Genomic DNA, 23,690 nt, shown 5'->3' on the forward strand with positions numbered 1-23,690 from the left:
CACTTTTCACTGCTTTTTATCTGTCCTTGGCAGACTTTGGTGACTCCCCAGTTTTCAGGTTTGCCCAATCCAGGGGTCGTTGACCCTCGTGGGACTTCCCCCTTGGTGGCTACTGGATGGGATCTGTCAGCCCCAGGGGTCGTCCACATGCACATGCAGGTTTGGGAGTCCATTGATGAATTTTGAATAGGGCTCTGGGAGCGGTCAATCTGGAGATATTCATCCCAAAAGTTGGTCCCCACTGTTGATTAACTCAGGCCAGGGCTTCTAGCCCTTGAACAGTGATGTTTAGAGATTTCCTGGTTGTTACATTGTCTTCTGTTGATTTCTTCCTTGGTTGATCTGTGGTTTCCCTAGGTGTTAATTGCTGTCTGCTACTGTGTTACGCATTCAATCACTGATTCACTCACTCTTTCAGGGGCCCGCCTGATACAGGGAAGAGGCAGTTTGACTCCTGCCCTTGTTAACATTGTTATTAAACACATTTACAGTTGAAAGTTGAAAGGTGAGGAGTATAAAATATAAGCTACAAATGTAATGGCATGGCACACAAATAGATAAAAATACCAAAATACAAGGGGAGATACAAAATGCACACACACAAATTTTAAAACACAATTCCTTATCTTAAAGTGAAAGAAAGAGGAAGGAAGAAAAGGTAGAAAAGGAAAAACATATTCAAAGAGGGGAGAGCAAATGCAGGCAAGAGGAAAAGGGGGCTTTCTGCTACACCAGCTAGCCATAGGATCAGATGCAGAAATATGGTAGAAAGCAATCCACATATCCTCCTCGTGGGCACAATATATATACACAAATGCTCCTAAATACATCTTGAGTCACACATTTACAGTTATGAAAATAGATATTGTTCTCATTCACTTTGACTTAAAAAAATAGTCTTCTGTAGGACCCCCTTTATGTTGTTGTTTGGAAGAATAAACCCTTTCAAAGTAGATCATGAGAGTGGAATATATCCAATCACCATTTAAGTGGGAAGAATTCTCCCACTGCTGCCAGAGCCATTTTTATAGCAGTTGCAATAAAGAAATTTCTAATATATATTTGTCTTTCAGTACTATAATTATTACAGAGATACAATATTCATCTTATTTAATGTGACCTAATGTTTTTTTCTAAACTAATGCAAACTGGCAGCAAGAGTGTCCTGATCCTTTCAGCATAATTCAGAGCCTGATGATCCAGCCCTATGTACCCTGCTTTAATTGCAAAATAAAAATAAATCAGCAGCCACATGTAAAATATATTTCCTGATGGCTAAATCATGCACAGTGCACAGTTTAGATTACTTCTAACATGAAAAGTGCCCTTCATAACACTACCCTGCACTTCTACTGTGGGAGGAAGGATAGTCTTGTGATTAAAGCACAGGACCAAGAGTCAGGAGATTTACTTTTTTTCACCAGTGCTGCCATAGATTTCCTGTGTGATGACAGGAAAATCATGCAAATATGTTGTGGTTATTTCCATCTGTAAGATATGCATCATGTCTGATGTAGAGGATGGATGAGGACACTTAGGTCTGTAGGATGAAAGAAGCATAGTACAACTGCATGTGGGATACAAAATGGTAAGAACCTACCAGTTAAACCATCGTTTGAATCCAGATGCAGAAGCCCATGAGCTAGAAAAGTGGTTTGAGAGCAGCTTCACATCCTGAAGGAACACACCCATCCCCCTTACTCCACAATGCCAGATGGCCGTCAATGCACAAACCCCTTAGTAGGGTACTGAACAGAGGCTGAGGATTTAATCTTAAACCTAAGAACTAGTTTATACAGTGTTACAGATGGCAAAGCTCTGCATGGACTGGTCACTAATGCAGAGACTTGACTGAGAAATATGAACACAAAAAATATGAGCTCTGTCTTTAAAGGCAAATCAAACTGGATTCAGGTTCACCTTTCCACCCAAGGTGCTTAAAATTATTGGCCACTAAAGTGGACCAAAAGCAAACAAGTTCTTCCAATGCACTTTTTTTGGAAATGAGGTATGATGGATAGGGTAGGTAAAAATTAAATATTGAATATGTATCCCACCCTCAAAATAAAATTTTTGTTACAGAAGTAGGACACTTCTGTCTAGTCACTCTTCCAACCTGATCAGGTTTCAAACAAAATTCTAAGGGCAGTTAAAATGTTCAGTTCACACAGAGAAAACTAGGAGTTGAACAAGGAAACATTAGCAGAAGTCGTGTATAGTCCTTTAGGCTAAGCATACAACAGTCAATCGGCTGAATCAACTCAGTCTTTGCAGGTTAGTGTAAATTGCACAGATTAAACCAATTAGCAAATGAACAGACATTCACTTTTGATACAGGAAATGCAGCCCCATGCCTGCAGCGGCTCAAGCCAGAAGCCAGGGGGCACTAGAGCATGCCTGCCAAAGGGAAGGGAAGACAGAAGCCCTCCAAGGCTGTCACCCCTCCCTGCTCCAGAGGAGGGGGCATGGCCAGGCACCAGCCTGGGGCTAGTGCACTGGAGGGTGGGGGTTTAAATCTCCTCCCTGGCCCACATGGGACTCTAGCCTGGGTCAGTTGCTACCAGACTTCTGCCCCCCTCTTCCCCTCCACCCTGCTTGGTGGGGAGGGGGCAGCCACTGCCAGACTGACGGGGTGGGGGTGGGGAAAGAGGTAGTGGCATTGAATTCATAAAAGCTTGAGCAAGAACAGTCCTCTCTCTGAAGCCAGCATGTATTGAACACAGCACTTTGCAACCTCAAGCACATGACAGAGCAACCAAACCTTTGCCTAAGCTAAGATACAGCCCAGTAAAACACAGTGACAGCACACACAGCTTAGTCTAACTTCAAATGGAATGTAATAAACCAAAAAGGCAAGCTAAAGCCTTGAATAAGTCTTGAGGGCAGAGTGCATACATCCTGAGAGCAGAGTGTCTCCTTATAGCCAGGTTTTCAGAAAGTCCTTGTTTAGGTATTCCAGTCTCCCACCTTTTACAGGTTCTGCTTCATAATGTAAATGTAGTTTTCTGCTTTTTTTTGGTCACACTAGCTCAAGCTGTCTGCAGCCCTCTCCTGTTCCTCTGTCTCCAGCACATACATGTGATGATTGTGCCAGGTCTTTGCCAATATCTCCCATCTCTCAGTTTGATCCTGCAGCACTTGGCTCTGTGCTCACAGGTGGCAGGGTACCAGCCAGGTTCCCCAGCCTCTTCCCTCTCCCGCAGGGCCTGGGAGAGCTGAGGGGAATTACGCCCCTTCCCCCTCCCCTTATCAGCTGCTTGTAGTTCTCTGCTTTCTTGGGTCACACCAGCCCAAGCAGTCCCTCTCCTGTTCTGTTAACTCCATCTCTGGCACATATATGTGATGACGATTGTGTCAGGTCTGTTCCAACACCTCCCACCTCTCAGTCTGGTCCTGCACACTGAGCTGGGGAAAGGGGAATTAAAGCCTTTCCCAGGACCCAGATGGGATTTGCCTGGGGAGGGGCAGTCCCTCTCAGGCTGTTCCCCGCCCCACACTCCCACCCAGTCTGCACCAGGAGGAAAAGGTCTGGCAGGGGCTACCCACCCACTCAGGCAGACCCAGCTGCAGTCCCCAGCCAGGTTTCTACCCCCACCCCCTTGTCAGCCAGCTCTCACTGCTCCCGCTAGAAAGCAGAGGGGCAGGGCCATCCCTGCTCTCTGGAACAGACAGCACAGCACAGCCTGGGCTGAAAAGCATGCTGGGATGCTGGGGGACTCCGATTTAACTCAAACTAGGATCACTGTATGGAGATTCAAAACTATTCTACACCCTCTATTATGAGGAAACATTGCAATAGGAACTGCTCTGTGTATCTGATATGATAATGGAGATTTTCATACCTTAGTTTTTCTACAGTAAAATACTGTGATCCCTGCAATTCATCCATTCCACTTATATACCGTGTCCCTAGTACAAGGTTTACTAAATGGATAAAAGATCAGAGAATCAACTGGATCAAGAGTGTACTTGCCAAAAAAATATGAAAGAATGGGAGGCCAAGACACTTCGAGAAGTTATTTTGCTTGAAAAGAAGTGTTTGGTCCTCTTTTGGACAGGTGTTGGAGAGAAACATACTCAACTGAAACAAAAGCTTCCTTGGCACTTACTCACTGGTTATGGTCTGTAGGAGCTGGTTGACCTGGAAGAAGTGACCAGGTTACACATAATGATTAAGGCAGATGGCTCAGATGCATTTTGCTGAAGTGAAAGACTAAAATCTAATGCAATCTAGTTTTTCAATATGTAAATAAAATGCAGCAATGGGATGGCACCTGTAAACAACCCCAGCCAGGCAACGGCAGACAGTGACACCACCATTCTTCCATCTTCTATCAAGCTCATTGCTGTCCATATGCAGCTGCCTGTAATAATTTGAACTCTTTATCGTGACAGAGTCACTGTGGTGTACTCCATGTGGATGTGTACAAATTCTATACAAGGCTTGTTAAGAAAAAGTAAACCAGGAAGCTGTCTGGGTCTGTGTTTCATTTGGTTATTTTTTGTGCTGTATAAATGGTGCTGGTGGTCTTGATATTCACATCTCTCCACAAACACTTGATCAATTCACTTTGAAGCCTTCAAACAGCATCCCCTGCTGGCTAGGTAGCAAGACTTTCCCCAGAGGGATTCATCCCCTGCGAGGAAAGGAGAATCAATCACTTCCAAGGGGTTTGAAGACACAGGCACATTCTCAAAGGGAATAGGCATGTATGGAGTGGGGGAAAATGAAGCAGAGATTGTTGGGAAACAAAGTGATCCCCAAACTTAAGATCGGGGTCTCAGTTAAGATAGCTCAAGGTGTTAGGGATGACAGATCTGCAAATGGGTGATCTGAATATTTATCCTTTGTGCTCTGAATTCCTACTTCTAAGTTTAAACAATACCTTGCTTTAAGGTTCTGGAAGAACTATATATTCAAAATATTAGGAAAATGGGAATGGGCAGGAACATCCTTGTCTAAAACACACAGAAAAAGTATGTCTAACCTGCATTTGACTTCCAATGAATGACATCTGCCTACTTTCCAGTGCTTATCTATCCTTAGAGCCAGAACATTCTTCCTAAAGGTACCAACAAATGTATACTTGGAGTGGCTTCAAAAGGGGGAAGCTGCTGCTCAGGAGTTTGTAGCAGCTGTTAGACTGCAACTGTTACATGGGCACAATCCCTTAGCAATACATGTAAGCTAAATAACTCCATTGACTCTGGATGAAGCAGGGTTAAAGTTGGAGCACTACTGCTATACTTGTTCACCTACAGGTTCACCTACATGTAACAGCATAATAGCTACTATGTGATCCAGAGCAACAGTTCTGCCTAATGTTGAAACCATTACAAGTGTATATTTGTCTACACCCTAATAGCCAACCTAAAATTTCCCTTAGAATCACAAAGAAGTAGAACTGGAAGGGACCTTGGGAGGTCACGTGGTTCAACCCCCTGCCTGAGGCAGGATCATCCCTAGCCAAACCATGCTATACAAATCCTTGTCTAGCTTATTAGTAAAACTATGCAGTCAATCCTGATACACAATCACAAGGCTTAACGCCCTAACATGCCACAAGTATAGCAGGGGGCAACAGCAGCTAGCGTCCTGCTGTGACAAAGTGTTAAAATACGCTCGAATGATCCAAAGAACAGGGTCATGCCCCCTGCTACAGAAGAAGGCAGAAAACCTTCACACTTTATACCAATCTGACTGTGGGGTAAAATGCCTTTCTGACTCCAAATATGGCAATTGGTCTGACCCTGAGCAGAAAGGCAAGACCCTCTAACTGGGAACTTCCAGATATTAGTTCCAGCAGAAGCATTGGCACTCTCCAGTCAAAATCCCCAGCCTTGGCTGCAGCCAAAACCCAATGCTTCTGAGAAAGGCCAAAAAAACAAACCCCCCCAAAACAAAGCACCCTGATTTGTAGCAACAGAAGGGGAAAAAAAATCCTTCCTAGCCATATGTGGCAACCAGCAAAGCCCAGAATCGTGGGAAATGCCCATAGCAGAGCCCATGCATAGCTACTCCTGGATCACCCCTGACCAATGCTTGTCCAACCTCTTCTTGAAGACCTCCAATGATGGAAATGCCTCCCTTTCCCTAGACTGCCTCATTTCTAACAGCGAAGGAGTTTTTTTTTTCTTATATCCAATCTAAACCTACTTAAATCCAAACTAAAAGAGCACAAACAGGGCCACCTATGACCCTTTTTAGAAGGGATCTTATGTATGTTACCACATCATATAATTTGCCTTGCGTGTATGTAAACAAACAATAATTCTACAGTATCTTGGATACATTTTGTATAATTAGGAACAATCTAATTAGATGAAACACATGATAGAGCGTATGATGTGGCAAGTCTTCATGTGATCTTAAAGGACGAAGCAGCAGAGAATCATGTTAGATTTTGGCTTAGATAAGTGATTCTCAACCTTTTTAGACTGAAAGCACTGCCCAATACGCTCAACACACCCTACAGAAAATGCCAGCTCTTTGTTTTTACTTGTTTTTTGACTACAGAAAAATAATGGAGCAATTTTTTGGTTTCATGGTTTCTCTTGTAAATTATGTTTGCACATTTAACAGTGCTAACATGGATGTGGCACCCACAATACCCTTGAAGGCTCCCCGATTGAGAATCAGTAGCTTAGATAGTATTTCCTGAGACCGCTGAACGCACCTCTTAAAAATGAACAGGAGTGCAGGTCCAGAAAATAAGAGCTATATATACTGTTTAACTATTACATCTATTTTCCAATCACAACTGTAACAATTAGCAGTTTTGGAGCGCACACTGCTGGAAAAATATATAACCGTGTTTTTCATCTATTGTACGGTACCTAAAGACTAAGCTAAATATAAGCTATATCTTTCCTGTTTAGAGCTTTGTCTTTGGTAAAAAGGATGAATAATAGTCAAATCAAACTCAAAAAACATTTTCATGGAATGCTGGCTGTATAAACCATGTACTTTCTGCTTTTGCTTTTTTTCCCCAATATTTTGAGTTGCTTCATTTGGCAGTAAAAAAAATTACTGTGTTTAAAGTCATGTGAGGTACAATTCTAAGAATGTGATCATCCTCCTTCACAGAGCAAACTGAAGACGCAGTAGCCAGGCAACACTTCTTATTAGTTTGCACAGTGTTAAACCATTAAAGGTTGCTACTCTTGGTTATACTGCTAGGCAGAAGGCAAGGTAGAGGTGCATCTCATAGACCAGGGGTGTTAAAGATCTGGCAAACAGCACCTCATCTTCTGGCTCTGTCTCTCAAACTGACCCCCTTGCAGCATGCACCAGACTGGACCCGCTCCGGACAGACGGGTTCAGGCTGTGCACCACATACTGGATCCAGAACCTGTGACACCTGCAGAGACTGGTCCAAGATGCACACAGCACCTGCTCTGCCTGGTCTGCAACATACAGCAAAGCTCCAGGCCAGATGGAGTGGGTGTTGGATCTGGCATGCTGTCTTAATTTCCTTCCTCTCACCAGATATAATTTTGGTAAACAACAATCTGAACTGAAAGTGAAAAAAAATCAAACGAGAATTAGAGTGAGACAATCCTGCTGCTACACTTGATACTTTTTTATTGACCTAATCAACTGCAAGATCATACCTAGTTTACTGTCCACTAACACTTTCCAGCATTACAGGTTTCTCGTTATTGCTGAACGCCAGTAATGCAGATTTCTTCTCAGCCTTTAGATTGCATCTGACAGTTAAACATAATTGTACATTTATTATAATTCTTTAGCTAGCTTTCTATTAGATAGCCAGTATAACATTTCATTAACTTGCAGTTTGTCTACTTCCAGATCATAATTCTGGTTTTATTGAACATATATTAAACACCCATATTCAGCTGTTTCCTTCAAATGAGGGAGACAGAAGACCATAAAAAATAGCGTTCAGTTAGTATTCAATATTCTTAACAGTGTTCCTGTCTAACTCCCTTTAAAATAATTGTGTAACACTTTTTGAGTTACTATATCGAATGTTTCTGTTAAAAAAAACCCTATCTGTCCATGGAATTTCCTTAAATTATTTTGTAATAGTCAATAAAAGCAATTAAATTTGCCTCATAGGATGTATTTTCTCCTGCCCTTTTGAGTATCCTGAGTGCTCCATAACTTACCGATGTAACTGTCAGTGGTACAATACATATATTAGCTAATTCTCTTATTACCCTAGGAGACAAGTTGTCTGTACTCATTAGTTTGCATACAGTATGTTCACATTTCACAAACAGTCCCTTACTTGATAGGCATTTATTGACAAAAAGACATCTTCATTACTTTCCAACTGTTCATTTAGTTCAACAATTTATTTTAAATTTATCTCAGCCATTTCAGTCATCAATCTTATCTCACCAGTCCTTTATTAATAGAAGTCTTGCATTTTCTTTCCCTAGATATTTGTAAAAGCCTTTATTTCCCTTATGCTTTTGGCTACTGTCAGATATTGCGTTTGGTGCCCGTATCTTTACTCCATAAGCTATAACTTGTTCTTCACCTCTGATTTTTCAGCAACATTTCAGCTTGAAACAAAGCTACATTCCTAGTAATAAATTTTTCTTGTTATTTCTAAACCTCTTATTTCCTCTCCCTCACTGGCTGTTCATAGTTGAAGCCTCAGATCACTGTTACTAACAACTGGTTGAATAAGGCTAGAGAAAATTTCATTTGCTGCATGCTTAGACCTGTTCCTTAGCTTGTGGAGTAATGGACTGCCTTTGAATGACAAGTCTTTCTGGGGTACAGCCAACCCATAGCTGCCAATGTCAGAGAACTAAACCACGATCTCTCACAAAGCAAACTTCAAAAGATTCTTAAAATTAGTTGTTTGTACCACACCACAGGAATTTCGGTGACTCATAAATTCTGTTATTTCAAAGAAAGGGAAATACTTGAAAACATCACATGGAGTCAAACTATGGCTTGAGTCCTTTAGACCAGGGCTTGGCAACATTTTTGGCCAGAGTGCCAAAAACACCTCAATATGTAAAATGTTGGTGTGCTAGGAGGGGATGGTGGGGGAGCCACGAGGGACCTGATTCTTGAGACAGTACAGCCCTGGCCCCTTCCCTGCTGTCCACCCCAAGGCATGCATGCCATGCAAAATGCCTGTGCGCCACATAGGTGGTGGAAGGCCAAGCTAATAGGGCTTAGCCACCCCAAACACAGCTCCAGTCACACCATTACCACGCCCTGCTATTGCAGCACCACACCCAGTTCCCCCACTGTGTGCTCCTCCCCTGTATACAGCAATAGCATGCAATGGCCCCGCTACCACCATGCAGGAGGGAGAGGTGGGGGGGGTCAGGCGGTGCACTCCACAGTGCCCTACGCTTCCCCTAGCCCCTCTAAAAATATTTCACTCATGCCAGGGGTTTCCTGCCTGCTTTAGACTCTTTACTTTCATACAGTCTTCTGCAGGCAATCATGACATTTAAATCTCATTTGTCACATTTAGCTTTCATAAAAGGTAAACATGACAAATCAGATGTGTAAGTGACAACATGACAGTTATTTTTACATTCCAAACCAAAACTATGACTTTCTGGATGGCAAACAAAGCCAAAGAGTCAATTGGCCATGGGATCCAGGTTGTAGCCGTATTGGTCTAGAGAAAAAAGCAATCAGGGCTCAAGGTAGAGGTGATATTTTTTATTAGACCTAGACTTTTGCAAAAAAATTCTTTAATTGCAAACTTCCAGGCACAAATGCCCTTCATCAGGCATCCGAGAAAAGATTTTAGAAGTTCTCCTTGGTAAAAATGGAAGTTCATATTTTATAGGATTCACAGGAGGAAGCAACTTTGACCACCTGAAACCTGAGATACTGCTCCTGCCTTGCTTCAAGGTAATTTACATCATCCCAGAGCCTCACAAGAGAGCTGAGAGACTCCTTACCAGCTAAGAACTGCTTACTCTGAGGAGTATTCCATCTATTGACTCCTCTGCAAAATCCTATGAAATATGAACTTTTATTTCTACCCAGGAGAACTTCTCCAATCTTTTCTCTGATGCCTGATGAAGGGTGCTTGTGCCCAAAACCTTGCAATTAAAAGACTTTTTGCAAAAATCTAGTTGGTAGAGGCAATGTTTTTTTATTAGACCATGAGCCCTGATTGGCCAAAGGAAGAATTCTAGTTCTTAGAAAAAGTTTCTTGCCCCCCCCCCGCCATTTGTGCAGATTGACAGTTATTTTTGAAATCCTGTTCTGCTTTTACTATACACCTGCTTAATTGAGGTAGAACAAAGACTAGATTTTCTAGTGGGGAAACATTTTCAACAGTGTAGGTGTTCTGAAAATAATTAGCAGTCTTTTAGCAAGCCCACTGTAGCCCTAATCCAGGGGTCCATCATGGAGCCTCTGACAGTTGATCTCAGTCTGTCAGAGGCTCCACAAATGGGAGCAGCAGGATGCATGTGGCTGGGCTGGGTGAATGGGATCAGAGCCTGGGCAGTTTGTGTGGTAAGCGGGCAGCAGAGGTGGTAAGTAAAGGGCATCCTAGGATCTACAAAAAGTGATCTTCACCATAAAAAAGTTGAGGAGACCACTGCCCTAATACCTACCAATTTTTAGTTTTCCTTCTCTCTCCCTTTCATAGCAACCTCATTCAGGCCTTCACCTGTTACTAGTTAAGGTGGAATGCCAACTTTCAGTCTGATCCCTCCCTCCCAATATTGTTTTAGTTGCTTACACATTCCATTTAGGATGTGTAGCAGCATCAGATCAATGGTAATATATTGTTTCTGTAAATAAAAGTTGATCAAAGGCATGTCAACAATTTGAGGTAGTTGTTGGGAAGTGTTCCTTTTACTGTGTACTCCGATTAGAATTATTTTTCTTAACCCTTTAATTTTTTTATTAGCCCTCAAGAAAGTTAACACACACCAAACTTGATTTTTCAAAGGTCACCATTATAAGAAAAATTTCTGTATGTCATGCTCATGTTGGCATTTTAGTCATGCACCTTAGACTTTTCTACTTAGGTTCTCCGTGTCCTAGAACTGTTTAGAAAAAGGAAGTACAAGCAAAAACAATTTTTGTGAGAAGCTGTTGGCTTCTTAAGCATAAAAGTTCTTAAAAACAGCTTAGCAGTAGCCTGCTGAGACACCCTAAAAGGGGCTAAAGGTCTTAGACAGTTCTGCACTTAAATTCAATGCTAAGCTGCTACAAGCTTTAAGTAGCACAGCAGCAACATTGAGGTTACAGAAGCTTAAATCTCTTGAAGTGGCCTATATGTAAAGCAGTTCAACTCAATAAAGGTGGCTTATGTATTTACCAGATGCAGCCTATTTTAGTTTCTACTTAAAGGATTATTCGATCATTGGTAAAATGACAAAGCATTAGGATATGAAGAAAAAGGCATTCAATTGAAAGAACAGATGCCTTCAAAATTACAAACAGAATTTAGAATAGAATAAATAGCCAGATTAATCTTAAACATACCGTTGGGATTTCAATGACCACAGCTAATTGGAATCTCATTTTTAGGCCTCACCCCAAAATACAGACATCTTCATTAGTGTTTCCTATCATACTAAGAGAAGTGCTTTAACACCGAATGGAGAAATATCAACTCCTACAGCTTTTTATTATTTTCCTGTAGATCTCTCATCTATGAATGTTATGGTTACAGTCTATATTTGTATGAATTCAGGTATTTATGAAATCTTTTGGCATGCCACTGTTGCCATTTTTTGGGGGTTCATGGTTACTTAAATAATGTTTGACAAGAGCGAAGCTTAGCAAGGTCTGCAAAGGTGAATATTTTAGAACTACAAAAGCGTAACAGATAAACAAACAGGTTTAAACATTATTGTCTGCTATGTGCCTTGGTAGCTTCAAGGATACTTTAAAACAAATTATCAGTGAAACAATTCAGTTTTCCCATGTTTTCTGATACCTAGGGTTTATCCGTATCTGCTGGCTTTTAAGTTTTAAGTCTATGAACAGAACACTGGACAAAGAAAAATAAAAAGCTTAGGACACACGAGCCATTGATGTTATGTTTATTCTGTCTGGGTAATAAAAGAGAAATAGTATACTGCTATTTTTTAAGGAAAACAATGTGCCTTTCTTTAAGCAGTTATACCTAAACCAAGAATGTAGATTCCAGTAAAAGTTAAGTCAACTCATTCCAAAACAAAACAAGGAACACTGAAACATAGTTGCGATTCTACATGCTAAAACAACTTACAGGGGACATTTAAATTCACATGAAAGCATTTCAATTCAGTGCCAAACATCAATATTTAGAATTGCTTAAGGAAAATGTCAGCTTTTTACGATTATAATCATTCTGTAAAGTTGGTCCTTTATTTCAAGATTTGCCAACTGGATATGTGGATGTCAAACGGTTAAAAGCTCTGTTGGGGGTGGCTTAAGAGGAATCTTTCCCAGTGTAAACTTCTTTGCTTCAAACTGCTTTAGCTCTTCAGCTGATAGATCAGTCTTTGATGTAAATAATTTTTCTGAAGTACTACTGCTTGTGATGACAGAAGGTGCTGATGTAACACTATGTCCAAAGGCACTGAAAGATTGTCCGAATAAAGTGTTACCCGTGTCTGAGGTACGAGCAGCTACAGCTGTATTAACAGATCCAAAGGATGGAACTGAGGTCGTGCTAGAGGAGTTTACAGTAGAGGAACTGCCAAATCCAGAAAATCCAGATGTTCCAAAACCACCAGTAGTTTCAGGGGGGTTTCTAAATGAAAAAGAAGCTGCAGATATAGTTGGCTGGCTGCCAAAGGCAACAGAATGTGGTGTACTAGAAGATGATGTCACACCAAATGCTGAAGGACCCTGAACTGTAGAAGGGCTCCCAATTGCTGGAGTGCTTCCAGATGATGCACTAACAGAATTTGACTTAAAGGAGAAATTGTTAGGACTGCTAATGCTGCTGCTTTGTATGGTGAAGTCTGAAATTATAAAAACACAAGGGTAAACTTTTAGAACAGACATGACATTAGAGCACTACTTTATTGAAATATTGGAAAAAAACAGAAGCCAAGATTTAATAGCACTAATTCTTAACACAAAACACTTACTTGATGACCCAAAGCTTGATGTTTGCTGTCCACCAAATCCAAATGAAGGCAGTGGCGCACTAACCACATTCTTCAATTCAGATAACTTTAAGAAAATGTGGGAAAAGCAGGAAATGCATGAAATTAAGGGGAACAATAAAAATGGGCAATCAAAACTTTTGATACAGTCAGAAATCCAACTTAAAAAAAAATGGCAGTTGGGGTACTTTAAAGTGCCCCCACTAACATTTTGAAGTGCGGAGACTGATGCACAAGATACAGAAGCTGGCTGAAGCCTGCCAATTATCATGCTCCAACAGACACAATTAATTGTGTAATTACAGTGTGCTGGCACATCTACAGCCACCCTTGTAGCTCAAATTGATGAAAGTAAAGGGAATCCACTTTACAATGTAACAAATAGGGATACCTTCCAAGACTTAGACTGTACTGACCCCCAGACACATTTCTACCACTTTTACAAAACAACTTTGGTACTCACCAACAGCAGGCAGTACACACAAGCACAGGGCACTATCTTAATGGGGATGGCAACTATAGAAACATGTGTCATAGACAATGAGTGAGGAGCACAGATCCACACAGGAGACTATTTTGCTGTGCGTCACTCCCACAATGCACTGCACAAAGCAGCTGACTGCAGGCTTCCACCACACAGATCATATACGAGTAAATTTACCTCACATATAACAAATTTTTGGTATAAAAAGGGTCATTGCATAAGAGCAAATTTGCACATACAGAACCCATCTAAAGTGAGGGAAACCTGCATCTTTTTATGATCTATATACTGACAACGCTATTTTGTAATTAAAACATCTGCACCATAAAATACAGCAAAAGCACAAGTTCTGCAACCTTACTGACCTATAAGTATTTTACATCTTTCTCATCTAATTTAGTCTTTGCAATATTATTACTACTTTACCAATTTCTCTGATATCCCACCTTGAAAAAACATAATTTTGTTGGGGTTTAAGTACACTATAACCACTCCAATCTCCAGCACAGACAGAACAGACAACCATCAGCAAATATATAAAGGACATGATCACAATGTTTACATTTTCGAACCCCTCAAGTGGATTACCACTCAAAATGAAATTCCTTGCTTAACCTCACAGCCTCTACTTGTTCACTTAGTTCTCGTTTCTACTTTCAGTGCTGGCATTACTGATTTGATTCTTTTTCTATGAAACGTGTGTTCAGAAAGAGATGTAGGCTGTTCTGACATTATCCAAGCCATCTTTTCACGTATCTGAGCAGTTTCTTTTGACTACACATCAATTCCTCATAGAATTTTCACAATGCAGTATAACTGACCTTTTCCTTAATTTTCTATAATTATCTAATATCTACCATTATATTTTAGTAAATAACCAGTTTGAATGAAAGGCTGATTCCAGAGAAAGGTGGGAAAAGGATGAGGAGTCCTGTGATTATTTTCCCTCTAGATGTCAGGTGCATGCAGTGAAGATAGTGCTGCTTTCATACCTAGATCTTTTTCTTTTTGCATGCCCTTTCACCCCCATTATTTACCTTCTGCTCAATGTACCCAAAGGATTATTCAAGACTTGCCTTAAAACTACTACCCACCTGTCTCTCCACTGCCACTCAACCAGGCTTTCTGGCACTAAAGCCTTTGCACAAATATAACACTGACAATAAAAGAAAATATATAGTTCGGTATATGTTATAATAGCGCAGAGGCTTTAACCATATCTTCCATTAAAATTGCCACAGCAACTAGAAGTAAATATTTTCAAATCTCAGCCCTAAGCGCAAGAGACTTCCAAAGATGTTTAAAATGTTTAGTTAAGTAATATTTGATGAAATCGTCAAAAGCAATGATGGGGAATTTAAAATTTAAAGTTAATAGAAAATATATGGCTAAATACCCTGATGAGATCACGTGCACTTCCTGAAGATGGAACTTTGGCCAGATCTCTAAGATCAGAAGCACAGAATAAACTAATAAGTTTTTTCATAGCACACCATCTCTCTGAATTGGCCCATTAACAATCATTGTGGAAGCAACTAATTTTGGCATGCATGGAACATTTTGATGTGATGCATCTAATGAAACTTGAATCCAAGTGAAATGTTCCATTAAGATTAAGAAAAAGAAGCATCCTACACAAATATTTTACTTTTCAATAGCACTTACCAATGCTGATTTGGTTGATGCATTTAGTGTCTTCAGCTCAAGCAATCTATTTCTCCATTGGTTTATGAACTGCTGGACTGAATTTATCTAAAAAAAAAAAAAAAAAGAGCAGAAAGAAAAATGTGAGGTCTGTGCCAATGATGCAAACAATATCAAATAACCTTAAAATTAAACTCACAATGGATTTCTCAAATTACATGAAAGAATAAAGCCATTAGACAGACCTGGAGAGAGAAAATAACTCCCCTTCCAAAACCCCTCATATTACACAAGTGAGGATGCAATATACTGATAAGAAACTCAGTATTCTCAAACCAAATGTATATAATATGTAACAAAAGAAAATACTCATTTTTTCATATGCAACTTCTTACCACTATCTGGACTAGGCATAAAAAAAAGTCATGAGAAATTAATGCCAAGCTTCAAATCTAGAAATAAAACGGGTTTTATGTATATGTGCTGAACAACTAGCTTAAAGCACCATGAATTCAGTTAATTTCTCCTGTTCTTGCAAAAACATCCATTCCCTACGCAGGAAAATTTAGTTGCATCACTCCATAAGTCTCTTTTGAAAAGACTTGATTTCACTAATAAAATCAATTCCCTCAATGCACTGAAATAACTACTACATGTCCGTATAGAAAAATCATGTCTTAACAAAAAAAAAATGTGTAGCGATTTTCCAATTTCTTTTCTAATGCTTTAAGCACAACTACTGAGGATTTGGGTATGCAGCAAGAAGCAACATTTATAAACAAATATGAACATACCTAATTTTATTCAAGTATCTATATACCAAAAAGAACTACCTTTAGTAACTAACAGAAGAAAAATTATATGATATGCAGGAAGCCTGTGAGACAATGCTTAATCTTTGGGTAAATAGATTTTATACCCATTCAAAAGATCTCAATATTACAAATATTTCAAACACATCAATAATTCTGTTGTCCCTGGTCACACACTGGAAAAATATAGTGTCTGATATCAGTTCTTATAAAAGACAGACAAGGGAGTTCAAGAATTCAAAACTTTGTTTTCAATCCTGAATTCACAACAGGTTGTTGTTTTGTTTTGTTTTTTAATTTCTGGTGTTTTAGGCAGTCTTCAGTCCTCACACAATAAACTTTAACATGCCACACATTCAGACAACTTATTGCATCAAAAAATGGCAAATCAGCCACCAAAATGTCCCATATCCACAAAGGTGTTTTATTGAGATGTGGAACATCTTTACAGCTAGTTTGTATTGCTTTCTAATTTGAACATGTGGCATGCAGCCTGGCATCAGTCCGCAAAGCATGACTTTAAATGTTCCCACATGTGGGGAATCTACTGGGCAGAGGGGAGCTGGGGATTGGGAAGCTCCCCAGGGCATAAGTGCTGTAGATCAGGGAGGTCCTTGGAATTTGGTATACCAGTCAAATGACCATCGCTTAAAAAAAAAAATTAAGGGACCATCTCTCTGGAGTATCTGTTACATCAGAAACCTGCCATATTTTTTAAAAGGCTTACGTAGTTCTGAACATTACTGTTTGCTCTACAGTTATAGTATTCAAGATGCAATTCTTCTGGTGAGAAGTCTGGAAAACCTGCAGGAAGAGAAACAAAATCTTCAAACAAAAATATATACTGCTTCCAATGAATCTGTATGAAGCTATAGGCAAGAGGCCTTACTGCAGGGGTCAACAATGTTTTTGGGCAGAATGTCTAAAACACCTGCAATCTCGATTTGTAAGATGTTGGTATGCCAGGGGTGGACAGCGGTGGAGCCATGAGGGGCTCAATCCTTGTTGTGGCAATGAAGCCCTGGCCCCTTCCCTGCTCTCTGCCTTGAGGTGTGCAGGCACATGCTGCCAGCAATGAGCTGGGCCAGGGCTCCTCAGACCCCAGTGCAGCTCCCAGCTGCCTGCCAGTCAGCTCAGGCTCTGGGCAGGCCCCTGCCACCAAGCTCAGGTTACTCGTGGCAGAGAGGCTGCAAGGAGCTGCACTGGAATCTGTAGAGCCTTGGCCCAGTTCACTGCTGGTGGCAGGTACATGTGTGTCTTAAGGCTGATGAGGGGTAGAGGGCACTGGACTCCCCTGCTGTCTGCCCTGAGGTGTGCATGGCAAGCAAGATGCCTTTGTGTGCCACACTGGCAAGTGTGGTAGGAGTTGCCCTGTCTTAGTGCATCATCTACACTGGCAATTTAAAAATATTTATAAAAATATAATTGTATTTTTAAAAAGGTACAAAATTCATACAAAACTCAAAATGGCATAAGCAAAAAATAGGTTAGGAAGAAACAATAATGTTGCACCAGACAGCTAAGCTAACCTATTTAACAATTTCTTTTCCTCCATTTTTCTGACCCCGTAGGTCCCAGGGGAAGCGCACCCAGGCCTAGGGTCAGTGAGGACCTAGTCGGGGAACTTCTGGAGGGACTGGACATATTTAAATCAGCAGGTCCTGACGATCTCCACCCCAGAGTGCTGAGGGAATTAGCAGAGGTCATAGTGGGAACCCTGGCACAGCTTTACAAGCACTCATGGTGCTCTGGTGTGGTGCCAGAGGACTGGAAAAGGGCCAATGGGGTTCCCATTTTCAAAAAAGGGAGGAAGGAGGAACCAGGAAACTACAGGCCAGTCAGTCAGTCTTACCTCAGTCCTGGGTAAGCTTTTTGAGAGTTATCCTGGTGCATGTCCATGAGGGGCCAGCAGGGGAGATTATGCTTAGGGGCAACCAACACAGGTTCATTAGAGGCAGGTCCTGTCAGACCAACCTGGTGGCCTTCTATGACCAGGTCACAAAATCCTTAGACGCAGGTGTAGCAGTGGACATAGTCTTTCTGGACATTAGGAAGGCCTTCAACACCATCTCTCACCCCATTCTCATTAAAAAGCTAGGGGATTGTGGCGTCGACACCTACACAGTCAAATGGGTCACTAGTTGGCTGGAGGGCCGCACCCAGAGAGTGGTGGTGGATGGGTCATTTTTGACCTGGAGGGATGTGGGGTTCCACAGGGCTCAGTCCTTGGGCCTGCACTGTTCAACATCTTCATCAGCAACTTGGATGGGGGGGGCGGTAAAAAGCACCCTGTTCAAATTTGCAGACTACACTAAGATGTGGGGAGAAGTGGGCATGCTAGAAGGGAGGAATAGGCTAACATCGGACCTGGACAGGTTACAGGAGTGGGCGGATGAGAACAAGATGGGTTTCTACACTGACAAGTGCAGGGTACTGCACCTGGGGAGGAAGAACCAGCAGCATACCTACAGGCTGGGGAACTCCCTTCTCGTCAGTGCAGAGGCAGAAAAGGATCTTGGAGTCATTATTGATGCCAAAATGAACATGGGCCAACTGTGGGGAAGTGGTCAGGAAGGCCAACCGTACCTTGTCACGCATCCACAGATGTATCTCAAGCAGGTCCAAGGAGGTGATCCTCCCCCTCTATGTGGCACTGGTCAGACCGCAGTTGGGAGTATTGCGCCCAGTTCTGGGTGCCGCATTTCAGGAGGGATGTGGACAACATGGAGAGGGTTCAAAGGAGGGCTACCTGCATGATCAGGAGTCAGCAGGGCAGGCCCTACAAGGAGAGGCTAAGGGACCTGAACCTGTTCAACCTCCACAAGAGAAGGCCATTTACAAACTGGTCAGGGGGGAGCAGGTATTGGGGGAGTCTCTGTTCCCCCGAGCACTACCAGGAGTGACAAGAAATAACAGTCACAAGCTGGCAGAGGGTAGATTTAAGCTAGATATCAGGAGGCGCTACTTCACTGTCAGGGTGGCTAGAATCTGGAACCAACTTCCAAGGGAAGTGGTGCTGGCTCCTACCCTTGGGATCTTTAAGAGGAGGCTGGATGAACACCTCGCCAGGGTCGTTTGACCCCAGTACTCTTTCCTGCCATGGCAGGGGGTTGAACTTGATGATCTGCTCAGGTCCCTTCCAACCCTACCAACTATGTAATCTATGTAATAAGAGAGTGCAGTAATAAGCTGTGCTTTGATGCTCAAAAGTCTTACATGCTACTGACTTTGGGGAGCACCACTGAAGTACAAGGGTCTGAGTTATACAACCAGATGCAAGCTTGAAGCAAGAGCTCTTTAGTGGAAGGGCTTTGTCTCATGTATTTCTATAATGCAATTGGCTCTCTTTTGGCCTTAAAAGAACACTGCCCGTCTTGGTAATAACATTGCATGCTGGCACTAGAACATTACTACCTGAGATATTAGGCTTTTCTTTCATAGGTGCATAACAGGAGAACATCCATTGTCCTGATGATTCCCAAATTTCCATGTCTTTGATTATGCCTTCTCTAAGACAGAAGAGAGACCAAAACAAATTAATAACAAAATAATGTATTTGGTTTTAAAAGCAAGACAAATTCAGGCCACATATTTTGAGGTGAGTTTAACAGTGCCAGAACTTGAGCCTTTAAACTATAGGGCACAGGTGGCCAACCTGCAGCATGACTACCACAAGTGGTATGGGCAGTCTTCTGTGTGTGACATCAAACAGATCAGGCAGCACCGTGGCAGGCAGGACAGGAAAGCAGAAAGTAGAGTACAAGCTTGGGCAGGGAGCACAGAACAGAGAACAAAAAGCAGAGCAGCATACCAGGCAGAACAGGGGGTCCAAGTGGCACCTGGAAAAGAGCGCAGGGCTAATTTGTACCATGCCTGCCAAAAAAGGTTGACTGCTATAAGAAATGCAGTGCCACAGGGGTCAGTAACGCCAGGCATTTGAGGCCTGGGACCATGTGGCTGCACCACGCTGGAAACTCAGGTAAGGGGGTGGAGGGCAGGGAAGGAGCTCAGGGAAAAGCTGCCCCTCCCAAGCCCCATGGCCAGTGCTCCCTGCTGCAGCCACTCACAGCCCACATGGGGCTGTCCTGAGCAGTCACAGGCAGCCCCACATGGGCTGCAAGTGGGGGGCACGGGGCAGGGCTGCTTTTCCCATGCTCAGCACCAGCTTGTAACATGCCTCCACTGCCAGCCTGGGCCCCGCGCCGGCTCTGGGCTCACTCATTGGGGCTGTGCCGCAGCAGCGACAGCAGCAGCCCGCTCACTTGTCGTGCCAGGCAGTGTTTGCTGCTGCCTGCCCGGAGCTCGCGCGCTGGGCAGCCCAGAGGCAGCAGTGGCAAACACTGCCTGGTGTGGCAACCGGTGGGGGACTGCAGCTGCTGCTGTCATGCGCAGCCCCGATGGGTGAGCCCAGAGCCGGCATGGGACCTAGGCTGGCAGCGGGGGCAGGTTACAAGCTAGTGCTGAGTGCAGGAAAAGCAGCCCCTTGCCCGCCCCGTGACCAGCACCCTGTGCTGCAGCCGTTCACAGCCCACATGCTCAAGACAGCTCTGCATGGGCTGAGTGGCTGCAGTAGTGAACAATGGCCATGGGGTGGGGGAGGAGCTGCTTTTCCCCCCATGCTCAGCACCAGCTCCTTCCCTGCCATGGAGCAGGGGGTCAGGGCTGGACGCTGCCCCCCGCCTGTATCACAGGGCTGGGGGGGTCAGCAGAAATGAACGGGTGCACAGGGCCCACACTGGTGTCCTGGGGCCAGTGCCAGCAGGGCCCAGAGCAGGACAGCAGGAGTACACGGGTCCCAGCTGGCAAGGGCCCCATGAAGCTGGATCAGCTCCCCACTCTCCATGCTGGTGCAGCCCAGCCCGGCTCCATACACCCCTGCCAACCTGCGTCCCACTCTGGGCCCCACCGGCACTGGCCCCGAGACATTGGTCCCAAGATAGTGACCAGGGAGTGGGGCTACCCATGCGGCTTTCAACAGCTTGCCAAAATTGGGTAAGCAGCCCTCCGCCCGAAGTAACTGCCTGCCCCTGGGGTAGCTGCTGCCAGTCGGGAGCCCGGGCTGCTCCCAGCAGGCAGCTGGGAGGCTGCAAGCCCTGCTGGGAGCAGCGCAGGCACCATGGCTATCAGCAGCTACCCAGAGCAGGGGCCAGCTGCAGCCAGGAGACTACGAACAGCTGCTGCCTCCCCAGTCCCAATGGGCAAAGTGCCAGCACCTGCTGCCTTTGTGGAGTGGGGCTGGGAGGCAGCAGCTATTCGTAGCCTCCCAGCTGCAGCCAGCCCCAGCTCTGGATAGCTGCTGATAGCCATGGAACCCAGGCTGCTCCCATGGAAGTCCTGCTGCGAACAGCCCAGGCTTTATGGCCATCAGCAGCTACCCAGAACCTGGGCCAGCTGTAAACATCTGCTGCCTCTCCACCCTGCCAGACCACCTCCCAGCCCCAGCCCTGGGGAAACAACACATACTGGCAATGCTCCCCGCTGTGCTGCTCTCACCACTTCTGCAAAGCAGCATTGGAACCCGGCAGGACACAGCGGGGGGCACAGAAAGCTGCCTGCCACACTGCCAGGGGCAGCAGCAAGGGGCACAACCCCCACGTTGCTCCCGTGCACAGAGGGGAAGTATGGCATGGCAGCGGGGAGCAGGCAGCTTTCTGCACCCCGTGCTGCGTCCTGCCACGCCAGGTTCAAACGCTGCTTTGCAGAAACGGCGAGGGCAGCACAGCAGGGAGCACTGGCAGTATATGCTGCGTCCCCGGAGCTGGGTCTGGGGTGGAGAGGCAACAAGTGTTCGCAGCTGGCCCAGGTTCTGGGTAACTGCTGATTCCCATGGAGCCCAGGCTGGAGGACAGCACAGCTGGGGGGCACAGGGCAAGAAGGGCATCCTGCCATGTACCCCACTCTTATTTTGTTTTCCTGGCATGCCAGCACTCCAGCACCTTCCAAGGTAGGCATTGTGGGGGTTTCAGCACTCTGGCCAAAAAACGTTGCCTATTCCTGCCGTACTATGAACCAAGCATGATCAGCAGACCCAAACACACCTGCATTACTCCTTGGAGGGCTGCAAATTGTAACACTACCACTGAGAACTTGAAAATGAAAAAACGACAGTAAAACAAGCTAATGAGACCATTTTACTGTCTGTGTCTGTATATATGCAAATAAGCTGAGAGAGAACCTTAGATACTGTGGAAGCATATAAATGGTTTTTGCAGAAACACAAATAAATGAAAAGGTACTGTAAATAGAAGACAAAAATCACTGAGAAGCCAAATGGGACAGACAGTGACGCATGCACCGCAGAACTGCATGTAGCTCTTCCAGTGCTTTCAAGTTAGTTTTGTTGCAAGACTGGAGGCACCTGAACTCCTCAGCCTCTGGGCCTGACCTGCCTGTGTTTGGAGAGTATCTGATGGCCCAGACTGATGGGTCTCAGAGGGGGGACACTTTCCCACGGCAGAGCCAGGCCAGCACAGCCCTGGCCACTGAGCTTGGCTCAGCTGAATTTTGGAACTTGACTATCGCCCAAATTAATACAGAATCAATTTTGCCTCGACTAATAATGTTTGCCTCGCGATTACCCTGAAGCCGGGGGCAATCGTGAGGCAAATTTATTCATCGTTGTTATTATTATTATCGTCATTCTTGAAGACTAAATCGCTTCCAGATTCAGTCGGGCAATAGTCCCCCCCCCGCCGCGCAGCCCCGGACTCACAACAGCTTCTCCTCATCCTCTCTGCCTGCGTCGCCAGCGCTGAGCGCCGAGAAGCGGTTCTGAGAGAGCTGCGAGCTCCTGCCACCGCCGCCGCTGCCGGAGGCCCCGAAGCCGGAGGGGGGCGCGAAGGGTGGCCTGGCCGGCTCCCTGCCGCCCCAGGCCAAGGCCCCGAAGTAGCCGGAGGGCTGCAGCACGGCCGCCGCCCGCGCGCCCCAGCGCACTGCAAGAGGAAGCAGCTCGGTCAGCCCCGGCGGCGGCCTCCCCAGGCTCGCGGCCCAGCCCCGGCCCCGGCCCTAGCCCCGGCCCCGCGCCGCCTCATGGCGCGGCCGAAGCGGCCCCGGCCCCTCGCCGGCACAGAAGGAAGCGGGCAGACGGCTACCGGGGTACGAGGAGGCGGTGGAGCCGGGCCGCCCCCCGCCGCGGGGGTGCTCGTTCCAGCAGTGCTCGCCGAAGCGGCAGCGGCCCTGCAGAAAGTACTGGCACACCGTCATGGCGGCGCCCTAGCCCTTGCACCAGCGCTCACCCGCTGCGCAGGGGCACTGAGACAACAGGCGGCCCCAGCACGCCACCACCCCCCGCCGAGAGTGGCGGTTCAACGGACCAGTGGGCAGCGAGGCCCCGCCCCCAGCGCCCTGCTCCGCGCGTAGGCAGCAGCAGCCAATCACGAGCGCCCCCGCTCGCAGTCACCGCTCCCGCGTAACGGCCGGACCCCGCGCGCCTGCCTCACCCGCCACAACAGCCGCTTCGGGGAAGGGGTGCCCTTCTCAGAGCTGCGTGCTGTACAACAGTTCTTGTTTTTGCACAATGTCACCCCTGTACCACCGAGAACAGTACAAGTGCTAAAAATGTACAATAATTGTTGACAGACAAGATTCTTCGGGTAAATCTGGTATCTTAGACCAACTCAAATAGTTGGAAAAATCCTTCTTAGCGAACTACTGTTTGAGTTGGTCTAATGAAAGAT

At 44.8% G+C, this 23,690-nt stretch overlaps 1 protein-coding gene across 2 annotated transcripts; it reads right to left on the minus strand.

The window, feature by feature from the left end:
• Positions 1–12,004: 12,004 nt before the first annotated feature.
• Positions 12,005–23,277, minus strand: NUP42 (nucleoporin 42). Of its 2 annotated transcripts, none has more exons than XM_019498086.2 (7): positions 23,106–23,277; positions 22,727–22,946; positions 19,429–19,523; positions 16,742–16,818; positions 15,224–15,310; positions 13,057–13,141; positions 12,005–12,927 (listed from the first exon to the last, which is right to left on the minus strand). In XM_019498086.2, the coding sequence occupies exons 1-7, from the start codon at positions 23,215–23,217 to the stop codon at positions 12,359–12,361; spliced, it is 1,245 nt and encodes a 414-aa protein (XP_019353631.1). In that variant the 5' UTR covers positions 23,218–23,277; the 3' UTR covers positions 12,005–12,358. The 2 variants fall into 2 exon arrangements, with proteins under 2 accessions (XP_019353631.1, XP_059584909.1); XM_059728926.1 differs by having other exon boundaries at positions 23,250–23,268.
• Positions 23,278–23,690: the final 413 nt, after the last annotated feature.

The sequence above is a fragment of the Alligator mississippiensis genome, chromosome 5 (genome assembly GCF_030867095.1).
Source record: "Alligator mississippiensis isolate rAllMis1 chromosome 5, rAllMis1, whole genome shotgun sequence".
In the NCBI taxonomy this organism is placed as follows: domain Eukaryota; kingdom Metazoa; phylum Chordata; order Crocodylia; family Alligatoridae; genus Alligator; species Alligator mississippiensis.